The sequence below is a fragment of the Pezoporus occidentalis genome, unplaced genomic scaffold (genome assembly GCF_034315485.1).
Source record: "Pezoporus occidentalis ecotype Australia unplaced genomic scaffold, CSIRO_AGI_Poc_V1 ctg68, whole genome shotgun sequence".
NCBI classification, from domain to species: domain Eukaryota; kingdom Metazoa; phylum Chordata; class Aves; order Psittaciformes; family Psittacidae; genus Pezoporus; species Pezoporus occidentalis.
In genome coordinates, this window is record NW_026916030.1 from 4,506,962 (window position 1) to 4,534,849 (window position 27,888).

At 39.0% G+C, this 27,888-nt stretch overlaps 1 protein-coding gene across 1 annotated transcript; it reads left to right on the forward strand.

The window, feature by feature from the left end:
* Window positions 1-27,425, forward strand: SETX (senataxin). The gene is made up of 25 exons (XM_062641168.1): window positions 1-210; window positions 1,025-1,205; window positions 2,980-3,190; window positions 3,386-3,495; window positions 4,531-4,750; window positions 5,022-5,141; window positions 6,133-6,304; window positions 7,629-7,722; window positions 8,316-12,083; window positions 12,901-13,000; window positions 13,535-13,711; window positions 14,361-14,590; window positions 15,067-15,234; window positions 15,793-15,946; window positions 16,803-16,904; window positions 17,372-17,487; window positions 18,141-18,212; window positions 19,126-19,275; window positions 19,839-19,946; window positions 20,840-21,027; window positions 21,401-21,493; window positions 22,106-22,270; window positions 22,730-22,825; window positions 25,128-25,215; window positions 26,248-27,425. Exons 2-25 carry the CDS (start codon window positions 1,026-1,028, stop codon window positions 27,010-27,012), a joined length of 7,647 nt encoding a protein of 2,548 aa, XP_062497152.1. The 5' UTR covers window positions 1-210; window position 1,025; the 3' UTR covers window positions 27,013-27,425.
* The last annotated feature ends 463 nt before the right edge of the window (window positions 27,426-27,888 follow it).

Genomic DNA, 27,888 nt, shown 5'->3' on the forward strand with positions numbered 1-27,888 from the left:
CGCGTGAATTTAACCCATTTCTGAGGCTTATTTTCTTTTCCTAGGTCTCTGAAATGCCACCAAGGCTCGGTTTCCAGGGCATGGATTACTAAAGATACTCGAGGGCATGTGTGGCTGGAGGGGCCAGCCCCCTTTCCCAGCTGCGGGGTAGCGCACTTGTCTTCATGTTACCTAACACACCCTCACAGCAAATACCTTCCTTTTCCAAAGGTAAATACCTCCTGTACCTGTGTATGAGGGAGTGGATGGTTTTGCTTTATCTAGATTTCCCTTTTTCATTCTTTGTTATGCTAAACAGCACAGTAATTACTGTCTTCCCTTTTATATACTTGCCTCAAGTCCTCATGCTTTCCCAGGCTTCAGTTGAGCTGTTCATGCTATCATAATCTGAGATGACTGTATTGCTGCTTATTTAGGATTTTTTTCTTTTTAGAGGAAGCAATCTGTGGCGAGAATATGATGATGTTTTCTAACTGTAATAACAGCTATGATAGAAAAGTTCTGCACAGATATATTTTGCTTCTGGCAACAGGGATTTGTTGACCTAAATTTTAGCAGGAGAGTAAGAAAAAAAGCTAATTACGTTTTGTATGCATTAGACCTCCATTCCATGGGTACCAGTAAAGCGATATAATGAACTCCAGCGTTGCAGTCCTGGAAAGTGTGCGTTAAGTGTGGATGAGGGATTACTTGTGCAACGTAAAGTCACTTTTCACATATTATGTCATAGTTTGCAAATGATGTAATTTGACTTATTTTCAGTGCTTTACTTCTAATGCTTGCCATTTAGGAGGCATTTTTCTGTAATGTTAATTTAATGGTTTAATCTGCATTCCTTTATTTAATTGTGTATATCTGTATAATATAAGGTCACCCAAGAACATACGCATGTATGCTGTCAATGAGTTACGTAAATCCTGAAACTCATCACATTGAAAACTAGGTACTGTTGTGGCCAAAAGGGCATATTTTGTTGCTTTCAGCCTTTGAACTTCCACTAATTCCTCCTTCTTTCCATGCAAAGAATGAGCACGTGTCGATGGTGTACACCTAGTGGTCCCGACGCCACTGAGTTCCTGAAGAGCTATGCTTCTAAACGGTTGTCCCCGGAAGATCTTGAAGGATCCAATGAAGATCTCTGTTACTGCCTGGAGTGTGTGCTTGAATACCACAAAGCCAAGGAAAAACTGCCAGGGTTACATGAGGTAATTAAGAAATTTGGCTCCAACCAGAGAGGGAGGACGCAGACTGCAAGGAAACGTTCAAACGAGGTTTCTGTGGTCCAGCTTCAGTGTAAGGGGAGGTTTTGTGCAGGGGTTGTGTTTATTGGTGTTGGGGAATAGGCCATGTGGCCTTTTAACTGTTTTGCTTTTTATATATTGTGTTGCAAAGAGCTGGTTGTAAAGCCAGAACACCATCTTGCTTTGCGTATATTCAAATTAGCGAGAACTAAAACAGTTGTGGGAAGTTGCTGAGTAGGCGTTATAGCTTGTACTCTATTCATGCTATGGTGGTTTGCCATCTGAAAAAAAGAACACCTGCCAGACTGTGTCAGTGAGAATAGGTAATGGTCTGTGGTGAAACACACAAAAATGGAAAAGTACTGTTTGTCTGTGGTGGGTCCTCCCTGAAAAGTCCTCCTTTGGCTGGTCCTCAGAAAAGTCCCGATCCTGGGAGACCTTTCTAGGTATAGCTGGCCACTTCTTCCGAGGTAGGCTGGCCCCCTACATCAAAATGAGTGTGCATTTTTGGTAGTATAAAAGCCTGAGCCTCATGTGATGTGGAGAGGCAGAACCTCATAGCACCTAGGTCAACATTGCCTCCGCGGGGATGCCCGCTAAGGTTGAGTCTGCCACCTCACGCTGCAATGATGTTTCTTGGAGCTGGTTTCCTGATCGTCATTACATGGTCTTTGGGGTTGGTAAGATAACCAAACATCAAAAATATCCTTGACTCTATCTTTTATTATCTCTATATTTTCCCTGTATTAATAAACTAGTTGAGATTTCTCTATTGTGTTTTGTTTCTCTCAACCTGGAATCCTTGAACTCTGGAACACAGACTAACAGCTCACCCTCTTCAGTGTGTTTTCTTTGTTCCTCAGGCATCTGTTCCACTCTCGTTTCTTCTTCTTTTTGTTAGCTTTCACTTTTCATTCATAGTTTTCTGCTGTGCTTCAGTTTGAGATCTGCTCCAATCTTGTGTGATTAAAACCAGGCAAAGTTTAAAACTCTTGTTATCTTAAGCCTTTTGTAATTCTTCCTCATTAGTATCCCAGTTTTACATTTTGGAAAGCTTGTGTGTAAGATGAATATTTGTAGCCAGTTGTTCACTGTTGCTCTTTAAATTAGATTTCTCTGCAGGGCAGTCTCATCTGAGTATAGACTGGAAATAGGTGGAGTCAGTCACTGGACTGCTCAAAGTTCTCTTAGCTGTAGGAAATAATCTTGGTTTCTAATTGAAGTTGGGAGAAATTTACTTGAGATGAGTAATGTTAAGTGAGCTGAATCTGCTACAAATACTTAGCAAGTCGGTCAGTCTGTTTGCATTCTTTACATTAACTCCATTCACCAATACATTACAAAATATGTGAGAAGGCAAGATTTAAAAAAGGCTTTTCCCATCTTCCCACATATGATTGTTTTCTGTATTGTATACTTCTTTATATTGGCCAGTGAAGCAAAGTTTTGTGACTAATCTCTGGCCTGAAATAACAACTGAGATTGTTGATGCATATTTAACAAAAATATAAAACCACCATACGTTATAATCCTAGCTCTGAAGTGAGAGTTTTGTGATTCGCACAATCTGAATTCTCCCTCAAGACTTCATCATTTTACACCACACTTGGAAAGAAACTTTTTAAATGAAATTTTAAGTTTTGAAAGTCTAGTTAAAGTTTCTGCATGTGATAATAAATGTCCTTAAGTGCTTTCTTCACATATGCACTTAGGGTAATTGTTTTTCCCTTCTGAATAGGTCTTGTGGGAGTTGGAAACCTCCCGTCTTGTTGCCCACATTGAGAAATCCATGCAAGAAGAAGCTGGAGAAGATGATGAGTTGTTTGTAGTCGATGAGAATGGACAGACACAGCTGTCTGGCTATGTGGGCCCCGACTTCGAGAATAACCTGCGAGTGCCCCTTCTAGAAGTACTGAAATACCCATATCTGCTGCTGCATGAGAGAGTCAGTATGTATCTTACCATGGACGGTTGGAGGGGAATGGTATTATTTCTACTGAAGGAGATGAAAATAACAAGTACTAGTTAAACTGAAGTTCTAGCGTGTATGTGTGTGTATATGTATTTTGTATTTGTCTTATTGCTTATACGCTTATTTGTGAGCATATAAATTACCCTTTAATGTAAGTGTTTTATCCTTGTAGGTGAGGTGTGTGTAGAAGTGCTCTGTAGAATGGAAAGAAGTCACAGTTCCTTTCAGGTCTTTGAGAAATATCCAGGAATTTATCTCTTTTTGGTACACCCAAATGAAGTGGTAAGTTACTTCTTTTCCACTAAAACTTGGTTTTAAATGGCATCAGGATAGATTATTAATTTTAATGGCAAGAGCATGAAAATACTAGCATTCAGAATTCTAAGTGTTTGATTTTCTGTATTTAACAATATATAGAAAAATGAGATTTCAGTAGGAATATAGTTACTCTTGCTGAAGAAACTGTTCTAGAATCACTGCTGTTTTTGCATTTAGTCTGCGGAAGTTACAGATGTTCAGCTGGCTTATTTAAACACCAGTGTGGAGTCCAAAATTTCATGTCCTAAGAAACAGTAAAAGATTTAACAGTATTTTACTTTACGCTTGCCCAAACTCTGAAGTTTTCTCAGTAGGTCAGAGAATAATTCCACCAAGGTAAGAGTGGACAAGAGTCCTGTGCTGACAGCACAGCTTAACACCTATTGTTACAGTATACAATTATCTAATCGGAAAAACAATGTTTAGGTAATAACAAGCAAGTACAAAACCAAATGCTCCCCTTTTTGTCACATAAATCCCAAAGAGTTTTGTTTCACAGACTCACAGAGTAGGTTGGAAGGGACCTCAAGGATCTTCTACTCCCACCTTTCCTGGCAAAGCGTGACCTAGAGTGGAATGGCAGAATCTTAAGTGTCCAGCACTGGGGAATCCACCACTTCCTGGGGAGATTATTCCAATGGCTGGTTGTTCTCATTGTGAAAGTTTTTCCTCTTGTGGTCAGTTGGAATCTCCTCAGGAGCTGTGATCATTACCCCATATCTTTTCCGTGCAATTGCTTTTAAAAAGGGAGTCTGTCTTCTCTGTAGCCACCTTTTAAATAAGGTCTCCCCTGAGCTACCTTTTCTCTAGGCTGAACAAACCCAGCTCTCAGCCTTTCCTTATAAAACTGCCCACTCTTGCAGTTATGAGACCTTCCTTTAGTAAAAACACACTTTTGTCCTGTTTGTAGTAGCAATGTTTCCTAATCTTACAGCATTGTGATTTTATTTGTTCTTTTTTCTTACTATTAATATAAAACTTTTTTGTTTCAATCCTTAGATTCGTCGATGGGCCATTCTAACAGCAAGGAATTTAGGCAAGGTTGACAGAGATGATTACTATGACTTACAGGAAGTGCTGACTTGCTTGTTCAAAGTTATTGAGTTGGGGCTTTTTGAGAGTCAGGATATTTACAGCTCTTCAATGGTTGAAAAGGGCAAACTCATCCTTCTGCCATCTCACTTATATGATACTGCCAACTACAAAAACTATTGGCTAGGTGAGTATGATCTGGAATGAATTTGTACTTGTAGTCTCTCATAAACATTTGTTTCAAGTCAGAGCTCTCCTGTTTCATAGGTGCTATTTATTTTGGGGCATGTCAAATTGGAAAATTGAATGTTGCACAACAGTAGTGTGTTTCATGTCGCTGCTGATCTCTTTGGTCAGGTGTTACACTGATAATGGTGTTGGAAACATCCTTGGTTTGGTGAAAATTAGAGCAAACTTTTGCAAATATGTGGACAAATTGCATCTTTTTTTTCTTTTAGGGATTTGTATGTTGCTTACAGTGCTGGAAGAACAAGCTTTGGATTCCTTGTTACTGGGTCCAGACAAACAAAATGACTTCATGCAGTCTATACTTCACACCATGGAGAAAGAAGCTGCTGGTAATTAATTTTGATACTGAGTTTAAGGCAGTTCATAGCCTATTTTTAATCTTTATCAAACTTCCTTATTGAAGTTCTTAGTGAATTCTTAGTAGTGTATCTCAGGTGATTTCAGCTGAGGCTTATTTATCTTCTGGAAGATGGTCACTATTGCGTAATACTTGAGCAATACTGACAAACATTGAAAAATTACATTTAAACTCTTAAATAGAAAGGAATGGCAGTGCCTTACATAAGGCTGGCTTAGAGGTTTTGAGAGGACAATCTGTAACTTCTACTATATTGTTTGCATTTAATGTACAGGTTGTATGGGAATGTGCATTTCACTGTGGCATGCTTTGACTTTTCAGTCCTAAAATACAGAAACACCTTCTTCTGAATTGCTACAACTTGCTTAAAATTTGACTCTTCCACCCATTTGTTTGAAAGAACCCCTTTTGCAGCTGGGAATTTAGGCTAGCAGCCCTTGGACCATTCTTGTAGGCCACGTGTCATGGCATAGCCTGGGATTGGCACATGAGCTCAAGATCTGGGCTGTGTCTCAAATGACTAGGTTCTTATGAGCTTAATATATTTATTGAGGGTATGATGTTATATGAAGGGGAAAGAATATACTTGAGAGAAAGCCAATTGCTTCTAGCTTGAATTTGAAGTATAAATTGTCATAGCTGTGTAAGTTGTACCCACTTCGTAGAACAGTACTGCAAAAATCAGTGTGGAAGAATTGGATTCATTGTGGTGCGAAATGTTAGTTACTGTTATCCGGTTACTGCATAAGGAGCAGTGTCTTGTCTGCACAAATAAGTGAGGTTGATGTTTTTCATCCTTTTTCCAGGTTAAAGAGTATAGTTACAACTTACTATAATACATATATTTATATTAGTGTTTAAGAAAAATCAATGAAAACCAACTGCTTTCAACTTCAGCTTAGTCTAAGAGTGTTCAGGACTCTTGCATTTCAACTCTCCCCAATGTTACTGTTATGTTTCAGATGAGTCTACTGACCCCTTCTGGCCAGCGCTGCATTGTTTCATGGTTATTTTGGATCAACTCGGATCTAAAGTATGGGGTCAGCTTATTGATCCAGTCCAAGCCTTTCAAACCATTATCAACAGTGTGAGCTACAACAGTGAGATAAAAAATATACGCAGTAGCTTTAAGAGGTCAGTTTTACTTGGAGACTAGATCAGTTTTATGATTTAATACCAGGTAGTGTAGTAACTTTGGTCTTGGTTTTCTTGTTTACTTATTTTCTTGCTTACTGCTATAACCAACTGGCACATAAATTTAATGGAGATTGCCATGCCTGACACTCTTTGTAAAGCTGTGGGGATTCCTGAATTTTCAGTGCATTACATAGTTTTAGATTTGATTGTAGTTCCAGATGACAACTGATTCGAGTTTACTTTCAGCTCGTGTTAAGCTTTAACTATTTCTCAAGATTAGATTTACTTAATGGTACTGTATGGTTTTAAAACTTTTATTTGTTTTCTAAATGTATTCCTTTAAGGGAAGGTAATAAAGTGAGAATCATGGAACAGTTCTTCAGTAGCTCGGATAACGTAGTGAGCTGCTGAAAGGAAACACATTAAAACACATAGCAGGCCCCAGATAATCTTTTGAAAGGTTTTGTCTTCATATACTTATATCCTAAGATAAAATGGATTTTTTTAACTTCTGAGGGACAATATTGTCAGTATTGAGCAAAAAGTTAATAAGGTAAAGTGTTTATTTGGCACAGAAGTAGCTGGTTAGCACAGTGCTAGGAAGTCTGGAAATAACTTCTTTGAGAGCAGAATTTTGTTGCTTAAACTTGAGCTCCATCTTTTGGCACACCGTCCCTTGTAAGGGTATTTATAAGAATCCAGGTCCAAAGACTTCAGGAACACCTATTTTGGAAAACTGAAGTTGTGCCTAATTTTAAAAACCTGGTGGAAAATAAGATAACCGTACCAGTCATTTACTTCATGTGGTAGATTTTGAATCAATTTTGAGTGACAATGTGTTAAATGTTCAGTATTTTTTATACATGCACAGTTTATAATCTTACAGATAGCTGCAGATATAGATACATGGAACGTTGTAGATAAGAGGAAGGCATATTTAAGGAGATTTTCCTCAGTTAAACAAGCTATTTGAGTGTTGTGTTCAAATAGTTATATACAAAGTTGAGGAGTGCATAGCCATCACTGAACTGTGTTTATGCACAGAAAATTCAAAGAAAATGGAGTTCTTCTGGGTGCTTGTTCTAGATAGTCAAATCTGTGGCTTAGTAGAAGGCTTTTTCCTGAGGCAGCCACTTCTCCTGCCTCTTAACCAGCAGGATAGAATAAGCCCTACAATTTTAAATACGATGTATTTTCACAGGTACAAGCTTTAATAGTCACCTGGTCAGTATCTGAAAAATGGAATCTGTCTTGGCCAGTTGGCTTTCTTATAGCGTAAGTTAGTTGTGTGGAGTCTGTAATAGTTTCTATTTCTTTTCAGGTCACTGAAAACTGAACCAGAGTCAGACTACAATGATGACATGGTTACTTGCAGTCAGATTGTGTATAGTTATAACACAGAAAAGCCTCAAAAGGTATTAAACCAATATTTTGTTTCCCTGTTCTTTGAACTCTGATCACAGAATGAAACTGTCAGTTTAAACCATCTATAAAATACATGAGGGGAAGTTACTCAGTTTCTACTAGCGGTGTAAAGAAAAAGTACTGAATGATGTATGTCACTATTGTGTGCCTTAAATAATAGCCAGTCTGATCACTTCTTGTTCAGTTGGTACATACAGAATAAATATTTATGGATGTGTTCTCTTGATGTTGATGCAATGTATTTAAGAAATGTCTTTGAAGGCTTTAAATGTATATTTGATTATCTGAGGATATGTCAGCATATCTTTTGGAGAGTTCACAGTGATTTTTAAAGGAAATGCTACTTTACACTTATTTCATAGGTTACATTTTAGGAAATGAGTTATTTATACACATGCGTTTGATTATTTTTTGCATTTTTAAAATTTAGTTTTAGACTTGCATTAGGATATAAGAGACGTTACCAATTAACGAATGTATATTTGAAAGGAAGTAACTTTTATGACTAGAAGAAAAACACCTGGGAGATGGAACTCTGCAGATGTTTATGATGAGGATGATTTGTGGTGAAATTATTTTTCAGGATACTGGATGGAAGACTGCCATTTGTCCAGACTACTGCCCCAACATGTATGAAGATATGCAAGCACTGGCTAACATGCTTCAATCTGCAATTGGTAGAGATACACGTATCCATCAAAGCACATTTTTGTGGTTCATCCCTTTTGTTCAGTCGCTTATGGATTTAAAGGACTTGGGTGTAGCATATATAGTAGAGGTCATTCACTACCTCTGCTCGGAAACCAAAGGTATTCTCAATGAAAGTATCCAGCAATGTGAAAAAGTTTCTGAATTTTTTCTTCTGATCTTGGTCTCCATTATTGAACTACACAGAAAGAAGAAGTGCCTGCATTTGTTATGGATTAGCTCCCAGGAATGGGTGGAAGCAGTGGTGAAATGTACTAAGCTTCCAGCTATTGCATTTACACAGTGCACTGAAAAACTACCTGGACAATGTGTGAGAGGTTCATCGACAGTATCTTTACAAGCTTCTAACTCTGTGCAGCATGCCTGTGTGCAATTGATACGCAGCCTTCTTAGAGAAGGCTATCAAATTGGGCAGCATGCTCTTTGCAAGCAATACCTAGACAAACTCAATCTTCTTCTGCGAGGAAGTCTATCTTTAGGTTGGCAGCTGAACATCCAGGAAACTCAGGAATTACAAGTGTGTTTAAGGCAAGTTATAAGAGGTATAAAGAACAGAGCATTGGATACCTCTGTGGCTGCAGGAAACGATGCAAACTCTACAACTTCACCTGCCATTTCTATAAGGCAGGAGAAGAGTGCACATGGTGGTGGATGCGAGATGAGTGTATATGGCAGAGATGACCGTTCACTGTGTGCTGTCTCATCAAAGGAAGGCAGAGATTGCTCTAGCTTCTTTAAAAGTGAACCTGGTATGCAGGAGAATGAAGATGATGGGATTATGCTTTCAGGGTTCAGTGGCACCTTACTGAAAAAAGTATCAACTGGACTAAAATCAAGTTCACTGTTAAAATCTGAGATTAAGAAAGCACCTGATGTGCAAGCGTCAGACTCGAAACAGCTTGATTTAAATGACTTGGCTAAATATAACTGTGAAGATCAAATTTCAAAGTCCTGTTTTACGGATAAAAATTCAGCAAATGGTTGTGTGCCATCTAGCTCTGAAAACAAGAACAATATATCCAGCCCTGCTTCTCGGATCAGGCCACTGTCAGTGAAGTGTGGATCAAGTGACAGGTTGTTAGAATTTTCAAAGTATTTCAAGAGAGAAAGCAGTTCAGTGGGGAAGAAAGAGGAGGATTTTATGAAGACTGTTTCTGAAGATAATACTTTAACAGACTCCCAGGTTGATAGAGAACTCAGTAAATTATCTTTAGCTGCTTATGCCAAAGGTGTCAATTTTCCCTTTGATTCAAGCGAAGAGAGCTCACTAGATGATAATGTGTGTGATATTAGAAGGAAAGTGAAAGGTGTGGTAAGATCTTCCAGTGATGGTCAGCGTACCACGTCTCCCTGTGGTTCAGATTGCCTTAACAATAAAGTCATTATAATTTCAGACTCTTCTGATGAAGAAAACTCTGTGGTTGACAAGAAAGAAACAAAAAAAAATGAAAATGAAAATGAGCAGCCTTCAACTTCCAGCTGCGCTTCTGGTAGTGATACCAAAACCGAATCAAAGGTATCAAGCTCTCTCTTGTCACTGGAAGACTGTGAGTCTCAGTGCTTTGAATTTGAAACAGAACTTGATGTCTTTTCGGTTTGGCAAGATACTCAAGACTATAGCATGGAAGTAACTCAAGAGTATAAACAAGGTCACGTTTCAACATCGGTTGGGAGTAGTGATTCAAGTGAATCACTGTATGATCACACAAATGAATGGGGTTACGATATGGATTACCTAAATGATGATAACATGGAAGAAGAAGCAAACTTGACAGGAAAGACAGAAAATCTTTCTCATCAGACAGAAGCTGATAATACAAAAGTAGTAACTGATTCAACGTGGCAAGAATCTGTTGGTGAGGAAAATGCAAAAGATCAACTGGAGAATTCTGCAGGCAAAGGCACTGTCAAAGACTTCACCCTGCACTCAAAATTGACTGAACCAAGAGTATCTACATCTAAGATCTCATTAGCTTCAAAACTGGCCCTTAAGAAAAACAGTGCAAGCCCACAGAAGAGTATAGCAAACTCTAAAGTAGCAAGAACTGTTCAGAGAAGCCCTAAAAAACCTGTCCTTAAACCAGCACAAACCAAAAAACTATTTCAAAATACATCAAAAACTTCCCAACCTGGCAGTTCAAAGCCTGCTGTGGTTCCTCCAAGGAAAGTTCGGCAGTGTCCAGCACCAGCATCAACTGTAGAAAAACTTGGTCTGAAGAAGGCGCCTCGCAGAGCATTTGAGTTATCCCAGCGCTCTTTAGAGAGTCTGGCTCAACTGCGCAGCTATGGTAAAGCTGCAGGGAGAATTGGGATTGCACAGAAACAGAAGATTAAACTAATTGCTCCTCAGAGTTTGTCTATAAAACATAATAAAAAATTGCTGGCCTGCCAAGACCTTCAGTATTTAAGGCAGACAAGGCCCAAAAGAAGGGTTGGAGTGGGAAATCCTGCAGGAAGTTCTGGGGGTAGAAACAAAAAAGCTAGCAAACTGGATACAAAGCTTACGAAACAAAAGCCTGGAAGGTTTGAAGTGGCATCTGTTGAAAAGCAAGGAGAGAGTAAAAGGGTGTGTACTGGTTATCCTGCTGCGGGTGAGAGAGAATTTGAAAGCCTTTTTGTGGAGGAGGAGACTGGTGTCTCTAAACTGCCTGGTTTTTCAGACATTAACATAAAATCAGAGGATAATGGTATGATGGTTCCTCCTGTACCTTTGTATTCAAGTCCCTCTTCCTCTGCATTGGTTGGAGATGGTAAAAATGAACCTTCAGGAAATGATTGCATTGTCCAGCCTGAGTGTGAGAAGACAAAAGAAAATGGCTGTAAATCAAATGAAAATAGTGATGGTGATGATGATGATCTGTTTCTAACTCAGTTAGATCCAGTGGATATGGAATTATGTTCTGAGGAGGAAAGTGTTCAAGATACCACTAGAGCTAGTAAAAACCCAAAGGAAGTGGATACTGCTGAAAGCCTTCAGCAGAGTGAATCCTCAACTATAGTGAAATGCACGTACAAAGACTGTAATGAAAAAGTAGAAAACCCGGGAGAGTACTGTAGTAAGCATTCAGCTACCAGCTCAGAAGCAGATCATTTGTTTGCTAAACCTTCTCTCCTGCCACCTAAACCAAGAAAGCCTTCCACTACCAAAATTTTCAGCTCAGCAAGTTCTTCACGGAATGCAGCCTTCAGCAAGGATCTCGAAGATGTTAAAAAGCTACCACCAGCTTCAAAAAGCAAAGTGAATGCAGCAAAACCAGTGGTGGTCAGGCCTCCAAATGCAAAGCCTATACCGATAAGAAATCAGACGTGCAAGTCTCCAAGTTTCATTAACGTACCTCAAGCCAATATTCCTAATAATGTTCTTCAGTCACAAAATAGACAGAATGACAATGCTTCAAACATTTCCAGGAGGCCTGTCCAAGAAGCATGTTCTTCACCCTTTTATGTTAAGCAGCATGATTACAGTATTTTTATTACTGAAGTCCTAAGGTGGACTTATGAAATGTTTGTAAACTCCAGCCTCTTTGGACCTCCAAGTAATCTGACACAGTCTTTAGTAGCCGCTGTTCCTGTCCACTTTCAAGGATACAATGACTATTTCAATACATTTTTCCCCTTGATGATGCTAAATGCCTTTGAAACAGTAAGTAGCTGTATGCCTCTTGGTTTTGTTTTCATCAGCCCTAATAGATTTTACCAAGAGATTAAAAATTGTTACATGCCTTGTATTTACCTTCTGAAAATGTTCAGATACAGGTCTGAATACAGGAATGATGAGGGGGAAATATCACGACAGTTAAGCTTAAGATGGGGACTGTCAGTGTTACCTTAAGTACCACTATTTTATTGGGTGTGCATCAACAATAGCATGCAAAAGGAGGGAAAAAGGAAGTGGTTCCTTTATAGCACATAAAGCTTAAAATGGAAATCTTCTAATGACAGTTTAAAAAGAGGGAATGTTTGGCTGGCTCATGTTGAGAGCTTATGTGAGCGGGGGGTTAATCTGAAAAGTATTTTTTTTCCAAATAGCTTGACTTTAATAGTTTATAGTTTAATAGTGAGAAAACGCAGCATTCCTTCAATTGAAGTTGCATGTTTGCAAATTCAGTCATTGCATCATTTCTTCCATTGAAAAAAAGGTAAAAAATGAAGTTAGTACCAGGATAATACTGGTATTTTAAGGTGAAAATGTGGTCGGGGGGGAACATACATTTGTTTTGAAGAGCTTTGTAAGAAATGAGAGGGTGTTGGGAAGGAAGCACTTTTCATTTGCTCTGTTTATGTAATGTGCCCACATACATTAGAGAAATAGGTAGGACTGTTGGCTTGTACCTGACAGTCTGTTAGCTTGCTTGTATTTCTGCTTAGTGTGTTTGCCCTTTGAGTCATGATACGCTATTTTTCTGAAACACTAAACCCTTCAAAGTATTTTTATTTAGCTATTACTTTCCAACATGTAGCTGGCACAAGAGTGGATAGAAAACCAGAGAGTAAGAGAGAAGAGTTACTACTTTAACTTACAGAGCTTCTCTGCTGACTTGAACACAGCAGATTTTACAGGTAAGGGGGTTGTTTTGTGGGGTTTTTTTGGTTTTGTTATTTTTTTGTTTTAATAAACCCCTCTTCTCATTTTCACATAAGCAATGTGTTGTAATGAGCTAGCACTTACAGGCAGAATTTGTGCTTTACAGAAAAGATTTGAATTTGCTGCTTTACGTAATGCACGTAACAGGAATACATACTTTGCAGGGAATCTGTGGCTTATGTGTTAGTACAAAAAGTTACTTGATTACTGCTGAAATCTTTTCAACTTCCCATTTCATTCATTTGTGATTTTATTTTAGCTTCTGTTGGTAAATAAAATAGTCCTTGACTTGCTTTATTTTTGTAGTGCTATGTTCAGGCTTAAGGATGCAGGATGGTGTTAAAACTCTTCATAGTCTTTTGCTATAGCTTTTAATTGCTTTAAAAATTAACAGGTGAGTGTTACTGAAGTATATTGAATATGTTAATTGTAGTACTTCTATAGTCAGACAGTAATTGTAACCCTTTTCCTTTTAATGTTCTAATTATTTCAAAATGTATTTTGGGTAGCTCATCTGCGAGAAAGTGATTTGGCAAAGCAACTTCATCCAAAAGAAGATGACTTAATCTTTTTGGTGGTCCAAAAGAAAAAAGATGCCTTTAGGGAAGACAGTGAGATGGAGGACCAAATAGTGAATGAAGTTGGTCTCGTGACACGATTTTCTCGTGCATCTGGCCGTGCAACTAGTAAGTTAATAGGGTTGAAATAAAAATGGGATTCTTCTGGGTACCATAAAATGCTACATCGTCACTGGTTGTTGGTAGTTGTACTATGCAACTTATCTCAGAGGAAATGGGATTGTTCTTCCACTACAGCATGTCTCTTCTGTGCTAGAAGCTTCGTAAAAAGCCAGGAACTATAGGTGCAGACCTGCTTTCTGTGCGTTTTTGTAGGCACTTCCTAAAGTATAGAGGTTAATACTTTGCATAAGAACAGAAACTAATGATGACTAAATGCTCTGCATACATCTTGAGGAGTTCATTGCTGTGAGATATGAAGTGCTATGAACTTCAGTGGTCTCACTGACTAAAATTTTCACTATCTTCTGGAACTGAAGTTTGAATTACCAGCTATCAGGATTAATGCTGCCTCATTAAAATGGTAATCTTGGTTGGGTTAGAGAGCATTGTTGTATATGTTTTATGTGGGGTTTTTGTTTTGTTTTGGCATTTGGATTTTTTTGCGAGAATGAGTTGTTGGCTTCCTAATAGAAGGCATGGTTCTGATGAATTCTTTCGAGTGACCTGTTAGAATGTGTCCTACTTAACAGTTTGGATAGTCTTTGAATTAACGGCTTGTGGTTTTGTTTTGATTTTTCCTCCCCTCTTTCAATAGGACAAAAGGAGCAGCATACCATCTGTCATCTTTCTGTGCGAACTCGAGGCAATTTGTCATTCTTCGTAAATAAGCAAGTGAAGTGTATAGTGGTTGGCTCCCTGGTGACCACACACCGAACATTCAAAGGTCTGCTGCTACTGAGCAGGAGTCCCCTGGCTAAACCCATCATAAATCCAAGTTACAATGACTTCTGTCCCAGAGATTTGCCTGTAGCTTCAGAAAGCACTGTAAGTCATGCAGCTGAATGTGATTAGGGATGACAAAGTGGGCATTTGGATGTGGTTTTGTGAAAATGGTTTTGCATGCTGCTTTTTGAGACAAGTTTCAGAAGCACTGAGTCACTGCATTTCAGAGTTGGTTGACTGTGTGATAGTGTGTTTCTGCTGTGTTGACATAGATACTAATAGTGCGCTTCAGGCAGCTTTCAGGTGTTTTTCAACAGTGGACGAGTGTCCGTTCAGGAAATAAGGCATAGTATGGGAAAGGTCATGCAAAATAAAGGGGTGTGTAGGGTAAATAAAACCTTCATTACAGCTTGACTCGGGATTGGGTGTGCATCTAGAGCAAACCTAGAATTAAAAGCTTCCATGCCCTTCAAGTTCTTGAGTTAGAGGGGTGGGGGACATTCTGAAAATACATAAAATGAACATGAAAGGGTCGATCAACATTAATACATTATTTTTCCTTGTGTCTGTTTGTTCAGGCATGGAATGTGAGTGAGTACAATGAAGATCAAAAGAGAGCCATTGAGACAGCTTATGCCATGGTAAAGCAGCACCCGGGGCTTCCAAAGATCTGCCTTATCCATGGACCACCTGGAACAGGGAAATCAAAAACTATTGTTGGACTTCTGTCTCGTGTTTTGAGAGAAGTAAGTGAACCTGATGTGATTGTCATGTGCTGGTGATGCGTGGAATGGACACAAGGATGGTGTCAATGGAAGAGCTTTAGCTAAATAGGAGCACAGTATTGGTAATTACCGGGGGTGTGATTCATTAAGTTGACTTTATTACATCTATATAGTATAGGGTGTAAAAGTGGAAATTTTGGGCATCTTGGAAAACATTTATTTTACAAAACTTGAGTAAAATCAAGGAAATGTGCACAGTTGGTAATAAAAACACTTGTTTTTTAAAAAAAACTTAACATTTTGATGTATGAAAGAATATTATCTGGTCTGTCCTATTTAATGGTTTTCCTGACAGCATCCAGTAGATTTATCAAGTACATCATTGTTGAAGGGAATTCATGCAAGTAGTATTAATACATTTGACTTGTGAGTCAATGTAAGACATACCTTAAGAGATACTTAAGCGTGAGAGTCCCCATAGTCTGCCTGCTGGTTAAGATGAGCGTACAGTCTGGCTTTTAAATCACAAATGAAAACAGTCTAAAGAGCATTTTTTGGTTTCTTGTTAATTAATCACAGAACACCAGGAATGAGAAAACTCAAAAAGCAAATTCCAAGATCAAGCCAAACCGTTTTCTTGTTTGTGCACCATCAAATGCTGCTGTTGATGAACTCATGAAAAAGATCATCATTGCGTTTAAGGAAAAATGCCAAAACAGACAGGAGCCTTTGGGTATGGTTTACTTTAAAATTCTGCTTAAAATTCTGTTAATTTGGCAAAACCTGAAGTAAAAGCTAGAACAGTTGATTAGATATAGTATGTATATGCTACTCTAAGCAGCTTTTTTAATCTTGCAGAGCATGATTCATACATTTTTATACCGTTACTAATTTCAGTGTGCTTTTCTACAAGGTGTTTTTTTTAATAGATGGCACTTTGTCTACATAAAGACACTGACCCTTTCCTCATAATGTTAGTTTCAGTTCACCAGTTTTTACTCCTTAGAGATTTGAACACAAGACTATTACTTCAGTTTTGAATGAAAATGGACTTAGATCATGCTGAACAGACTGAAAAGTTTTACATCAGAGCCTCTCACTTGTGCTTTGTTTTCTCCTCCTGGTTTGTAACTAATACAAAGTAGATAAAGTTTGAGCAAGGCCTCTGGTGTATGGTGGGGAAAAAAAAACCAAACCTTTATAGTAACCAAATGTTAGTTTGTTTTTGGCTTACCAGCTGTGTTTCTGATGGTACTTGGTCATTTCCTAAATTAGGAATTCTTTAAGTTTTAGATAAGCCTGAGAATAATAGGTTGTTCTGTTAATTTAGAATAATATTTGTAACTGCTAGCCAGCACTAAAACTTCGGCACCACCATCTTTGTTGCTTGTATGTGATTGTTTGTTTAGAGTTTGGAATTCCTGAATTTTTTTAGTTGTGCTTAGATAAATTATTGCAACCCCCTGAAAAGCAGAAAAGGAAGAACCTTGTTTGATATCTGTGATGTTTGCTTTTTTGTTTCGCTCATACCAAAGTGCAGAGATGATTGGAGCAATCTAAAAGTATTTTAACCCTGATTTTGTAAACAGGAAATTGTGGTGATATCAAATTAGTGCGACTTGGTGCTGAAAAAGCAATCAACAGTGAAGTCCGGGGATTTAGCCTGGATAAGCAAGTTGAACATAGGATGAGTAAGTAACATTCAAATCAGACTTTTCTTCAGTCTTTGTTGAGCTTAATGGTGTTTTGCACTTAGGGCTATGTGTTCTTTAAGAAGGAAGAGCTGGTAAGAGATTTTTCTGCAAATGTGCTTCATGAAGTATTGTTGTTCAGTCTTGGTGGGAAAGTGTCTGCTTTCATGAGGCCTAAAATCTAAGTAAAACGAAATAAGCAAGACTGGGTTTGTTTTTTGTTTTTTGTTTTTTGTTTTTAGAAGAAATTGCAATGCATATATATAAAAGCAATGACTTTTAAGCAATGCAGCTATGCAGCACGTGAGAGCTGCAGTTGGAAACAAGACTCATTATCTTTATTTTACAAGACCTCAGTAGAAAACAGAAAAATGCAACACAGAAGTTTGTCCATTTGAGTGAGAGCAAGTGTTATTGTAATGTGGTCTTTCTATTTCTCATGTATGTTTTCCTTTGTTTTATTATAGAACGAAAGCCAGGTGACTGTGACCAGGATATTCAGAAGAAGAAAGCTGCTCTGGATCAAAAGCTGGACACGCTGTCTCGTCAGCGTGCCATGCACAGATGTGAGAAGAAGGAAGTGGTAAGATAGTAGTGTTTTGAATCCTGCTTGTATTTTTTGAGAGTAAAGAGTTCTACTGTTTAATGCCATCTCTGAGCAGTAACTGTCTCTTCAGCTGCTTTTTCAATTAATGGACAATTTGGTTAGCACTGCAAAAGGGAGTGAAGAACTTTCCATCAGGGTTTATTTTCAACTGGTTGATCATGCCACTTCTTGCACTGGTGCTCACTAATCTTCATTTCATTCTATCACCAGTTAGTTTTTAATATAACCATATTTATAAATCTTAATGATTTAATTTGATTGTATACTTCAAAGCTCTGGTTTTGTTTAACTGGAAATAGTAATATACCTTGTGGTCTGAGATTCTGGGATATGTGTTGTGCTTGAAGTTGTCCTTTTTTTTGTCTAAGAATTTGGCATTTGTGCTGAGATTACAGATTTCTGATGGTAAACCTTTTTCTCAGCTGCACAGAAATGCAAGATGTAACATTGTGTGTTGCAAAGTCTAAATATGTTGACAACTTTCTAAAACTGGTCAGTTTCTTCAGGTGCATATAATATTAAAAAAAGTCTGAACAAGTCTAAATGTTTAAGAAATGAATTAGGGTAAGGGAAGAAAAAAGATATATGGAAAATATGTGGTTTCTCTTTATTTTTTTTCTCCCATCTAGAGTCAAATGTTAGATGATGAAATTGGCAGACTTTCAAAGGAGAGACAACAGCTTGCTTCTCAACTAAAGGAGGTAGGAATTTATCTTTGAGGCACCTCTTTAGTAAACCTCAGCAAATACATTTCTCTACCTAATATTCTTTGGGATAGAGATTTGGTTTTGATGTGGCTGGAAGAATTTATAGAGTAGTAGGTAAATAGATAAAGGTCATAAGCCAAGTGTAAGTTATAGTTATACAGACTTCCTGGTGTGAAATGCAGGTGTACTCTGGCTGCATATTGCAAAAACCCTCAGACAAACCACCAAAGCAAACAGAAATCCCCAATGCTATCCCCCCAAAACTGGATGGAAATATCCACCCTTACGATTAAGGGAGAATTGAAACAATTGTGCCATATTTGGCAAAGAAGCATGCTTGTGCTTATGTTCTAGGTGTATCTTCATTACCACTTTCATGCCCCTTTACAGTCCTCCTGGAGCTGAGATACTCACAAATATTTTGAAGTAAAACAACAACTGGAAGAATTTCTTGTGTGTGTGGAGATAGAAAGTGGAAATAGGCACTGACAGCAAAACCAGTAATTAAGGCTGGGTGATATGAACCTTGTGATGAGTAAAGGTTCATCTTTAATGAATACATGCTGCCCCTTAATGGTCCTGGAGGCTTGGATTTAACAAATGTGGTGGCAAATAAAGCTTTGCTCACAGTTAGTGCGTCTGGATTGCATAGCTGAGAGATAAAAGGATACTTCTATCCAGCTTGCAGCCTCATTGGTATCGATCTGTAATTTAAAGTGGAAGTAACACTTCAGTGAAGTCGACTTGTGCCTTTCATTTGTAATAATGGAGATAACTTCACTGGGGTGATGCATTATGCATGATCTCTTTGGCAGTTAGTATTGTCCAGGCAGTTAGAAGTTGCTCTAGGATGATTCTAAGAAAGCCTAAACAGGAAAGGAGACATGGTGTCCTGTTGTACTTGAAGGCTCGGGGACACTCTCAGAAAGTACAGGCAGATATCATCTTGGAGTCCGACATCATCTGCTGCACGCTGAGCACAAGTGGAGGATGCCTGCTGGAGTCTGTGTTTTTTCGGCAAGGACTTGATCCTTTCAGCTGTGTCATTGTGGATGAGGTCAGTAAAGCTATTAGAACTACAGCATGTTCCACCTCTAAGGTCTGCCTTGCTCTCTGCTTAGGTGGCTTGTGGTTGGTTGACTGCCTGTTGGTGTGAGGTATTGTGGGTCAAGTGGCTCATTTTTGCTTTTTAACTGGTAGCCAGTCTGTCCTGCTGTGTAGAGCCATGAGAAGAATAACTTGCTGCTTTTTCTGACTTGGTGCTTTAATGGAAAACGGCTTTTACTTTAAAATCATGGCTGAAATATGGTTCTTGTTGCTCTGAAATCTCTTCAGAGATGTCCAGATGGTTGGGTTATATTTGTATCTGTTTAGAGTGCTCTGCATATTTCATAATAAAAGAAAAATCTGTTTGTAGTCTTTTATTAGGGAGAAATCCTTATTTTTTCCTCTCTTGAGTTTGTGGTGGTTTTTTTTTATTTTTATTTTTTTCCTTTTTATTTTTTAGAAGACTTAGAAGGCATTTGAGTTATCCTGGCTCTGTTCCAGGAAATTGAACATCCTTCCCTCCACTCCTTTGCTTACAACTTCTACTTTCTGTCCTGTTTGCATATACAAAAGGCAGGGCAGTCCTGTGAGGTTGAAACACTGATTCCACTGATCCATCGCTGTAATAAACTTGTCCTTGTTGGAGATCCCAGACAGCTCCCTCCTACAGTAAAATCAGTGGTAAGTATTCAAACTGTATTTTTTTTATGCTATATAGTGGATACAGGGTAAAGAACAGTATTTAGAGAACATGTAAAAGGAAAAAAAGACCCTTCAATGTCAGATCAGGATGTGTATGATGCTAACTTTTGCCCTGCAAGTTCAGTCCCTTGTTATGTGGAGACCGTATCAATACTGCCTTCGAATGTGTGGATAAAGCTCATGGAGATGAGAGAGTATGACCTCTATAGCCTTTCCTGGTGCAGCTTGGAACTGATTTTGATTTCGTGCACCATTAATAATAGCTATGGCAATAGGAGTTTCAGTGCAGCTCTGCACTTGGTCTGTGATGGGCACTGTGTTGTGGCAGGCTCTGTTATTTCATTATGTGAGCTTCAGTCAGTGTCAATTTTCTTAGGGAATGGGGGATGAAGGCTGTTTGTATGGGGACTTCACCACCCTATAGATGTGTTCCAAGGACTAAACATACAGGATTGCTCCTGTATCTGACAGTAAGGTCTGTTTTAAACATCTGGTAAAAAGGGAGGAAAACCAGACTGCCTTCTCTAGAAGGGTAAATCGTGCGGAGGCTGTGTGCTTGCTTAAGGAGATGCCACCTGGAAGATCTTTCTTTTCATTATTGTTGATGTTGTTAAAATTTCCCAGTGTTGTGACTCACAAAGAAAAGCTGCCTTGCTAAAGACAACACTGACAAAAATTGAGATTTATGCAGGTGATCCTTCCTGAAACAGACTAACACAAATAGAAAATTGAAGTGCAAGTTGTTGTCATTTTATCAGTGATTTAGAAGTTTGAAAGACAACACCAAGTAGTTTTAAGTTGAAGAAGCAAGTTCCTGACGTTAATTTGGGACCCATTCCCCAGAAGTCAGTCCCATGTTTCTCCCCTGGCAGAAAGCTCAGGAATATGGCTACGATCAGTCCTTGATGGCACGTCTGCACAGACACTTGGAGGAGCAAGTGCACAAGAATATTTTACGAAGCCTGCCAGTAGTGCAGCTGACTGTGCAATACCGGATGCACCCTGACATCTGCCTCTTCCCATCCAATTATGTTTATGGCAGGACTCTAAAGACTGATAGGTGGGTGACACTCTGTTCTCCTTTCTAAGCAGGAGGTATTTCAAAGAAACCTTTTCATACCAGGATATTCTTTTGTGTCTAAAAATCCCTGAGGTTATGTGTGGGAAGATGCTTAATGAGAGAAAACTCTCATTCCACCTTTTTAGAGCTGGCTGTGATACACAGGTTAACTAGGTCACTTAAAACTGAGCATAATTACTGCTTAGAGTTCCTTTTCAGACCTCAGTATCTGCACATAGCAGTGAAAGTTAAGGAGTTTGTGGAGGGGAAAGCTGAAAGTTGCTTGTGTTTGATAACCATGGTGTAAATAAATGAAGTATCAGTTCTTAGAATCCTGTATGGTTACCTAGTGATAAAAATGTTTTATTTACAGAGCAACAGAGGAGAACAGATGTTCTTCAGAGTGGCCATTCCAGCCCTACCTTATTTTTGATGTAGGAGATGGCCGTGAGGAGCGAAACAATGAGTAAGTGCTGCATTCTACTCAGCCAAACTTTAGATTTGCTGAGAAATAATTAACTTCTCTCCTTTGTTGTTCCCAATATGCATAAAGTAGCCAGGACTGCATTTTCAACTTTGTTTGATTTAGTTTCACAAAAAAATCAGGTATTAAATGTTCGGGGGGGGTTTTATTTGTTTTGTTAGATCTGAAACTGGTTTTAATATTGATTTGGCTGGCTGTTAGCTGCTAGTGAGTACCTACAGTCTCTAACTCTAGTAGCAATTTGAATTCCTGATTTATTTTTTTTTTATCGACTTTCCTTTCACAGCTGCATGCTGTGGTAGTACCAGAAGGTGGCAGGCTCAGTCCTCCCCTTTGCCTGTTCTGTAAGGAAAGCAAACCTATATAGTTGTAAGGAACCTGAAGTGTAAGCCTCTTGCTGCTAATACTTCTCATTGTTGTTACCCCTTCATCAGGGCCTGCCTGTACAGTTCTTTGAGTGTCTATGTGAAGGAGACTGCAAAAGTTCAGGACAGGAACTTTGACTCATAATTCCCTTACAAATTGGGCTGAAGTGCTGAATTTGAAAGCACTGTCAAACATGGTTTTGTAATGTTTCTATTCTGTCTTGTTCAGCTCTTTTAGTAATCCTCAGGAAGTGAAGCTGGTGATGGAATTAATTAGAATAATAAAAGAAAAAAGGAAGGATGCAGGTCTTCGACGCATTGGAATAATTACACCTTACAGTGCACAGAAAAAGAAAATTCAAGAACAACTGGACAGAGTGTTTAGGAATAGCAGGTAAAGAAACCATGAGTTTTCACAGGGGATGTGGCTCTTGCATGTTTCTCCCCTTAAAATAATAGCAAAAACTCAAACCTTCTTCTGTACTCCTAAAATCTGTACTTAGTCATGCCTTTAAAGGGGACATGCAAACCTTTTGTTTAGACCAGGCATGACCTCTTTGTACTGTTTATTAGTTATTACTTTTCTGCTTGCTCTGATTTTGTTGCTGTTCTGAATAAAGTGTATTTAAAAGAAAAACTAAAATTCCAAGCTATATGGACCTGAACAGCTTTTCAGTAATGATGCTGGCCTCAAAAGTAAATTTAGCTTTAGATTCTTACACTGAAGCAGAAGTTTACCTGGGGTTATTTTGACAGATGATGGTTAAGGATAGTATTTAAGCAATTTGCATTAGTGTGTTGCTTAAAAATTCAACTAATGTACTGAACAGCTTGCTAATTCTTTCTTTAACAGCCCAGAAGTGGACACAGTAGATGCATTCCAGGGACGAGAGAAAGATTGCATCATAGTGACATGTGTCCGGGCAAACAGCACGAAAGGGTCAATTGGGTATGTTTGTCTTCAGTGATTTGCAAGTCCCCTTTCCAGTGACACTAGATAGAGTCATATTTTTTGATATGACAGTAAGGCAGTTATGTAAGACCAGAGCAAGTCACTACAGCCAGCAAATTAAAGGGTATCTTAATGCATGAATTAATGTTACTGGTTTGAAATCTCTGACCAAAAGGGACATGGAAATGGTAAGTATTGTGTTCTGTGTTGCGTGCTGATGAATTTGTGTCCTCCCTTAGCCTGTCACCGTTTTGGTTTGGCACGATTGGTCTTGGGAACTTGCCTCTTTGCATTAGTACTGCAGCAGTTATTTTTCTTACAGCTTTTGATCTATGTTGTAACTTTCTGAATGCTGCTCTCTCTAAATGAAATCCAATTTCTGCAACTCATTATCCTATTAATATTACATTCTCTCTGTAGAAGTACTGTTAACTAGTTACATATGTCACTAGGAGTGTGATGCAGACGAGCTAGATCTTTGACTTCTAGATGGATATGCTTGTCTTCTGAGTTGTGACAAGATTTGCAGGAAGTCTCGATTCAAGATAGCAGGTTTGGTAATTTTACATGGGTGTTTCCTGTTTGAGACAGAAGGAACTAACTTATGGGTCATCAACTTTCTGTGACTTACGGGTCATCTTGGTTTAAAAAACGGTAATAGAATTATGTTGCCTTAAGTTGGCTTTGAAATTAAACTGCGGGAAGTCTGCATAAACAAAAGTCTTTGTTTCTGCATACTTACTGATACTGATTTTCTAATTGCTAGATAAAGGACTTTTAACTGTGCTGAACGTTACTTTGGGAAGAAAAAGAATCCAAATCTTGTAGAAAACAACAGTGATGATTTTTGGACATCTCTTAATCTGGTTGATTGAGTTTGGAAACTGAAGACAGCTAGAACCTGACAGTTCTTTTGGCTGACATGGGACTTAAGCTCTGTCTGTTCTTTTGGAAGAGAACTTTCCAGTTTACTGTGGTGAAGCTTTGGCAGTGCAATGCTGTAGAAGCAGTACATGCTGATGAGTTGGACATCTGCTTCAGGGGCAGGTGTCATTGGCAAGGTGTGATGGGAAAGTTTGCAGCACCCTTATGATCTTGTAGCTGAGCAAAGTATTCTTCAAGGTAGCTAATCCAGCATTAAATGTACTCTGAAAGTAACTTTCAAATGGTGGAGAAAACTCCAAGGAAAGATAATGTTTTTGGTTTGGTTTGTTGTTTCCCCCTGTCTACCCCTGAGAAAATAGTCTTATTGCTTCTCAGTTTTAAAAGCTGTTAGGAATATTTAGTAGTCTTTCAAGATGCTCTCCTTAAGTCCTAAAGAACTATAATACCTGTAGTGCTGGATCTATTCCCCATGTCTGCTTCCTGCCTGTCTCGTTTTCTGCACTGCCCAAATTTCCTGGGGCGGTGCTGGGACTTGTGCAGTTTGGAATTTGCTGAAGAGCAGGTCTCAGCACTGTGATCACAGTATCAGGCGTTGATGTTGAACCTGCTCAAGCGAAGTTTTACAAGGACTTGGCTTTGTTTTGCAAACTTTGTTAGTATAGAATAAGCTGGGCATTTTTTGAGCTTTTTCATTAGCGAAGAAATAATTTATATTACTTTCACAAACCTTTTTTTTGAGTGTTGGTAAATAAACTCTTAATAGAAATCAACATTTAAGCATTTGTTTAGGTTTCAGTACCTTGGTTTGTGATATCGCATAACCAGACTAGACAATTTCCATAGTGCAAATGCTGGCTTTCTTCTGTAAGAATATACATTTCACTCTTGAAGCATGACAAAGCAAAAGTCTTTTTTCATGTGCTTCCAGTGCAGGTCACCTTTAAAGTAGAATACTCATGTCCAGTATTCAGTATTTCAGTAGAATATTTTCCCATTAATCATGCCAAATATTATTAATCCATTTCAGTTCAAGTCAAAAAGAGGCTTAAAGTCTTCATAGGTGAAGTGAGGTTGATGTCCTCTGTACTTTGAGGAGCACTTAAGGAAGCAGTGGTTGGCATTAAGAGGGGATTTACTCTAAGAAAGGAAACATCAACCGCAAGAACTGGAAAGAACTGGAATTCCCTGCAAGGAGTCAGAGTGGTGAAAGAAAGAAACCACGATTAATGCAAAGCCCTTCATGTAAGGCAGGGCTGTTTCAGTGGGATCTGGGAGTGGGTCATGAACTACTGCTGCCTTTATAACCACTTCTGTTATCTCCATTTCACTGAAATTGAGTATTACCACTTTTTGTTTTGACACTTAAACCTTGTGGAAGAGTAGTTTAGGAGCTAAGCTTTGTCTTGTCACCTAGGTTTCTGGCAAGTCTCCAGCGTCTGAACGTTACCATTACCCGAGCCAGATTCAGCCTCTTTATCCTTGGAAGACTGAAAACTCTCATGGTAGGTACAGTGTTAACCAAATGATCTTCTGTGATCCACCCTCTTAGGCCAAGTCAGGGTTGGGAAAGTGAAAACCATCCTTAGACTGCTCCAGTCTATGAAAGGGGACCCTTCTGTGGTGTTTTGATAAATCAGTACAACCGAGGCCTCTGAAAGGTTCTCTTCGAAAGCTTTGGCTGTAACTGCCAGCTGCCAAAGCTCTTCAAAAAAACCAAAACAATTAAAAATCTCTTTTCCTTGCTTCCAAGAAGGAAATTTAGAAATTACTCTCACAATATTTTTAGTAACTAAATTGTAACACAGTGCTTTACAATTCAAGTGTGGGGGTTGTGAAAAATCTTCTCTCTGTTGGTAAGATAGGGTGATGGCAGAAATGTTTCCTTGCTCGATCCTTCCCGTGCCTCCAGCTATTGTATTTGTCATTGGATACTTGAGCAAAAAAAAATGATGTTAAAAAGCCAGACCACCCCCAAACATTCCCATGATCTTCAGATTATTGGGTTTGATACTACTTTATGTAGTCACGTGATTTCTAAGTATAGGCTTTGCTTGTACTCTTTGAAACAGGTATTTCTTAAACAGAACTATGTATCTGGGGGGGACTGCAAAGGCCCAATGAATGTATAGGGGGTGCTCTTGAAGAGGCTTGATGTCTTACTGTACTGGATCTTGATTTTTTCCAAGGGTGGGGTTTGATAGCTGCACCACAAGAGGGCATTAAAGCCTTGTTCCTGTTTCACTCTCTCTGCAAGAAAACTTCTGGCATTCATAAATACTGAAATTGTCATTTGAAGTGGTAGCTCACTGATGGCTGAAAGTACCACCCCTATGTTACAGCAGCCAGAGCGCCTGTTGCTGGTTTGCAAGTGACACATAAGATTCTTCCATTCCAGAAGGAACATAACAGTGGTTTCCGTGACAGTTGTGTCAGGTACCTTAATTAAAGGAGTTGTATATCTTCTGTCCGTTTGTGAGGATTTCTTTCCAATAACCTTTCTTTCTGGGGTGTGTCCTTTTGTCCTTTTCTGAAAGGAAAACAAAGACTGGAATGAGTTGATTCAGGATGCTCAGAAAAGAGGTGCCATTATCAAGACATCAGAAAAAAGCTACAGGAAAGATGCTGGTAAGATCTTGAAGCTCAAGCCACCAGTACAGCCCCCAGCCAGTGCAGGAGCAAAGCAACCTCCTCCAACGCAGTCGTCTTCCAGTGGCAAGAAGCCACTTGCAAATCCAAAGGAGGCCAGCAGCCCTCAGGAGCTCACTGCTGGCACTGGTTGTGCAGTGCCACAGGGAAGTGGAGGGCCCCAGCAGCCACAGTGTGCTCAGACTGTGGACTCCAGGAGAGTCAGTGCCCCTGCACGAATGGTGGCAGCAGTGCTTCCTGCTGATCAGGAGAAACCACGGGACCCGAGGCTGGCAAGTATGGCTAGTAGAACTGAAGCCAAAGGGAAGGAGCAGGCCTCAAAAGACAGCAGTCAGCCAGACCAGAGCAATCCAGGATCAACATCACAGCAAGGCTTCGATGCGTCCTCAGCTGCCAGGGATCAGACTTCCAGGACAGAAGCTTTCAAGAAGCCCCAACAAACATCGGGACAGTGTGATTTGCCTTCCACGGCTCGGCATGAGGGTGACCAGAGAGCTCCTCCATTGAAAAGTGGTTCAAAATCCCACAGTGAAGGAGGTGAAAGTTGCATCAATAAACAGAACAAAGACTATTGTGCATTAACAAGAACATCAGAAGAGTCACCTGTGAACACAGAATCAAACAGTGCCAAGCGAAGAAAGACATTTCACTGACGAGTATTGGCTCATTACTGAAAATCTATTCCCAGGTTTCTCTCTAGCAAGGACTGTATTTTAAATTATTTGGTACACTTGGAACTCCCTTGTATTGATACCACTGCTATCAGTAGGTTCATCTCTTTCCCATACCTTCTCTAATTGTGAAGGGGACTTTATACCTGACAGCTGATAGATTTGAGCTTTTGTAAAGACAAGCTGGATAGCTGCATTGCTTGGAAGAGCAGTCGTCTAGGAAGTTAAGGTTGTAAATGTTTAATGATGTATATTTGTACAGTCTACAAAATTATTTTAAGATTTAATTTGGCAAATATGTAGCTTCTTGTTTCCTTGTGCAAATGCTAATTTCTTAGGTATTTTTTTATGAAGAACCAGAGCAAAGCAGAAAGAAAAGAAAGAAAAAACAAAAATACCCCCAAGTCCAGAAAATAGCCATACTTTGTTTCCCCTTTCCACTAATGAGTCTAATTTATTTGATGGCAGAGTGAATGCTGATAATGTGGTAGCAGCGATTCTTCCTCGTGCTCCACTAGTGCCTCTGGAAACACTGAAGGCAGATGTATATTGGTTGAATGGAGAGAATTCTACTTATTTTGTATATTTTATGGCCTGTTTTTATAAGAACAGAAGAGCTTCCATATATACACACGTGCCTTGAGTTTTGCTCTTGCTGCTGCTTCATCAGTTATAATTCTTTTCTTATTGCAGAGGCAACACAAACTGCAGATTAAAGCCTATGAGGTCTGTTTGGTCCCAGTGAGTCCATGTGAGGAATAATCAACAGCACTGTGGAACCTTAGTCAAAGACCTAGGTATCACTTCTTGGTAATGACACTTGAGTTTTCTTTATACAGAGATTTTGGAGATCTAGAG

Excerpts from the sequence above, each read along its gene's own strand:
- SETX (XM_062641168.1), top strand. The coding sequence starts at position 1,026 with ATGAGCACGTGTCGATGGTGTACACCTAGTGGTCCCGACGCCACTGAG. Across the intron at positions 3,191-3,385 it reads GCTGCTGCATGAGAGAGTCA|GTGAGGTGTGTGTAGAAGTG; the intron begins GTATGTATCTTA and ends TTATCCTTGTAG. Across the intron at positions 14,591-15,066 it reads CTGTAGCTTCAGAAAGCACT|GCATGGAATGTGAGTGAGTA; the intron begins GTAAGTCATGCA and ends CTGTTTGTTCAG.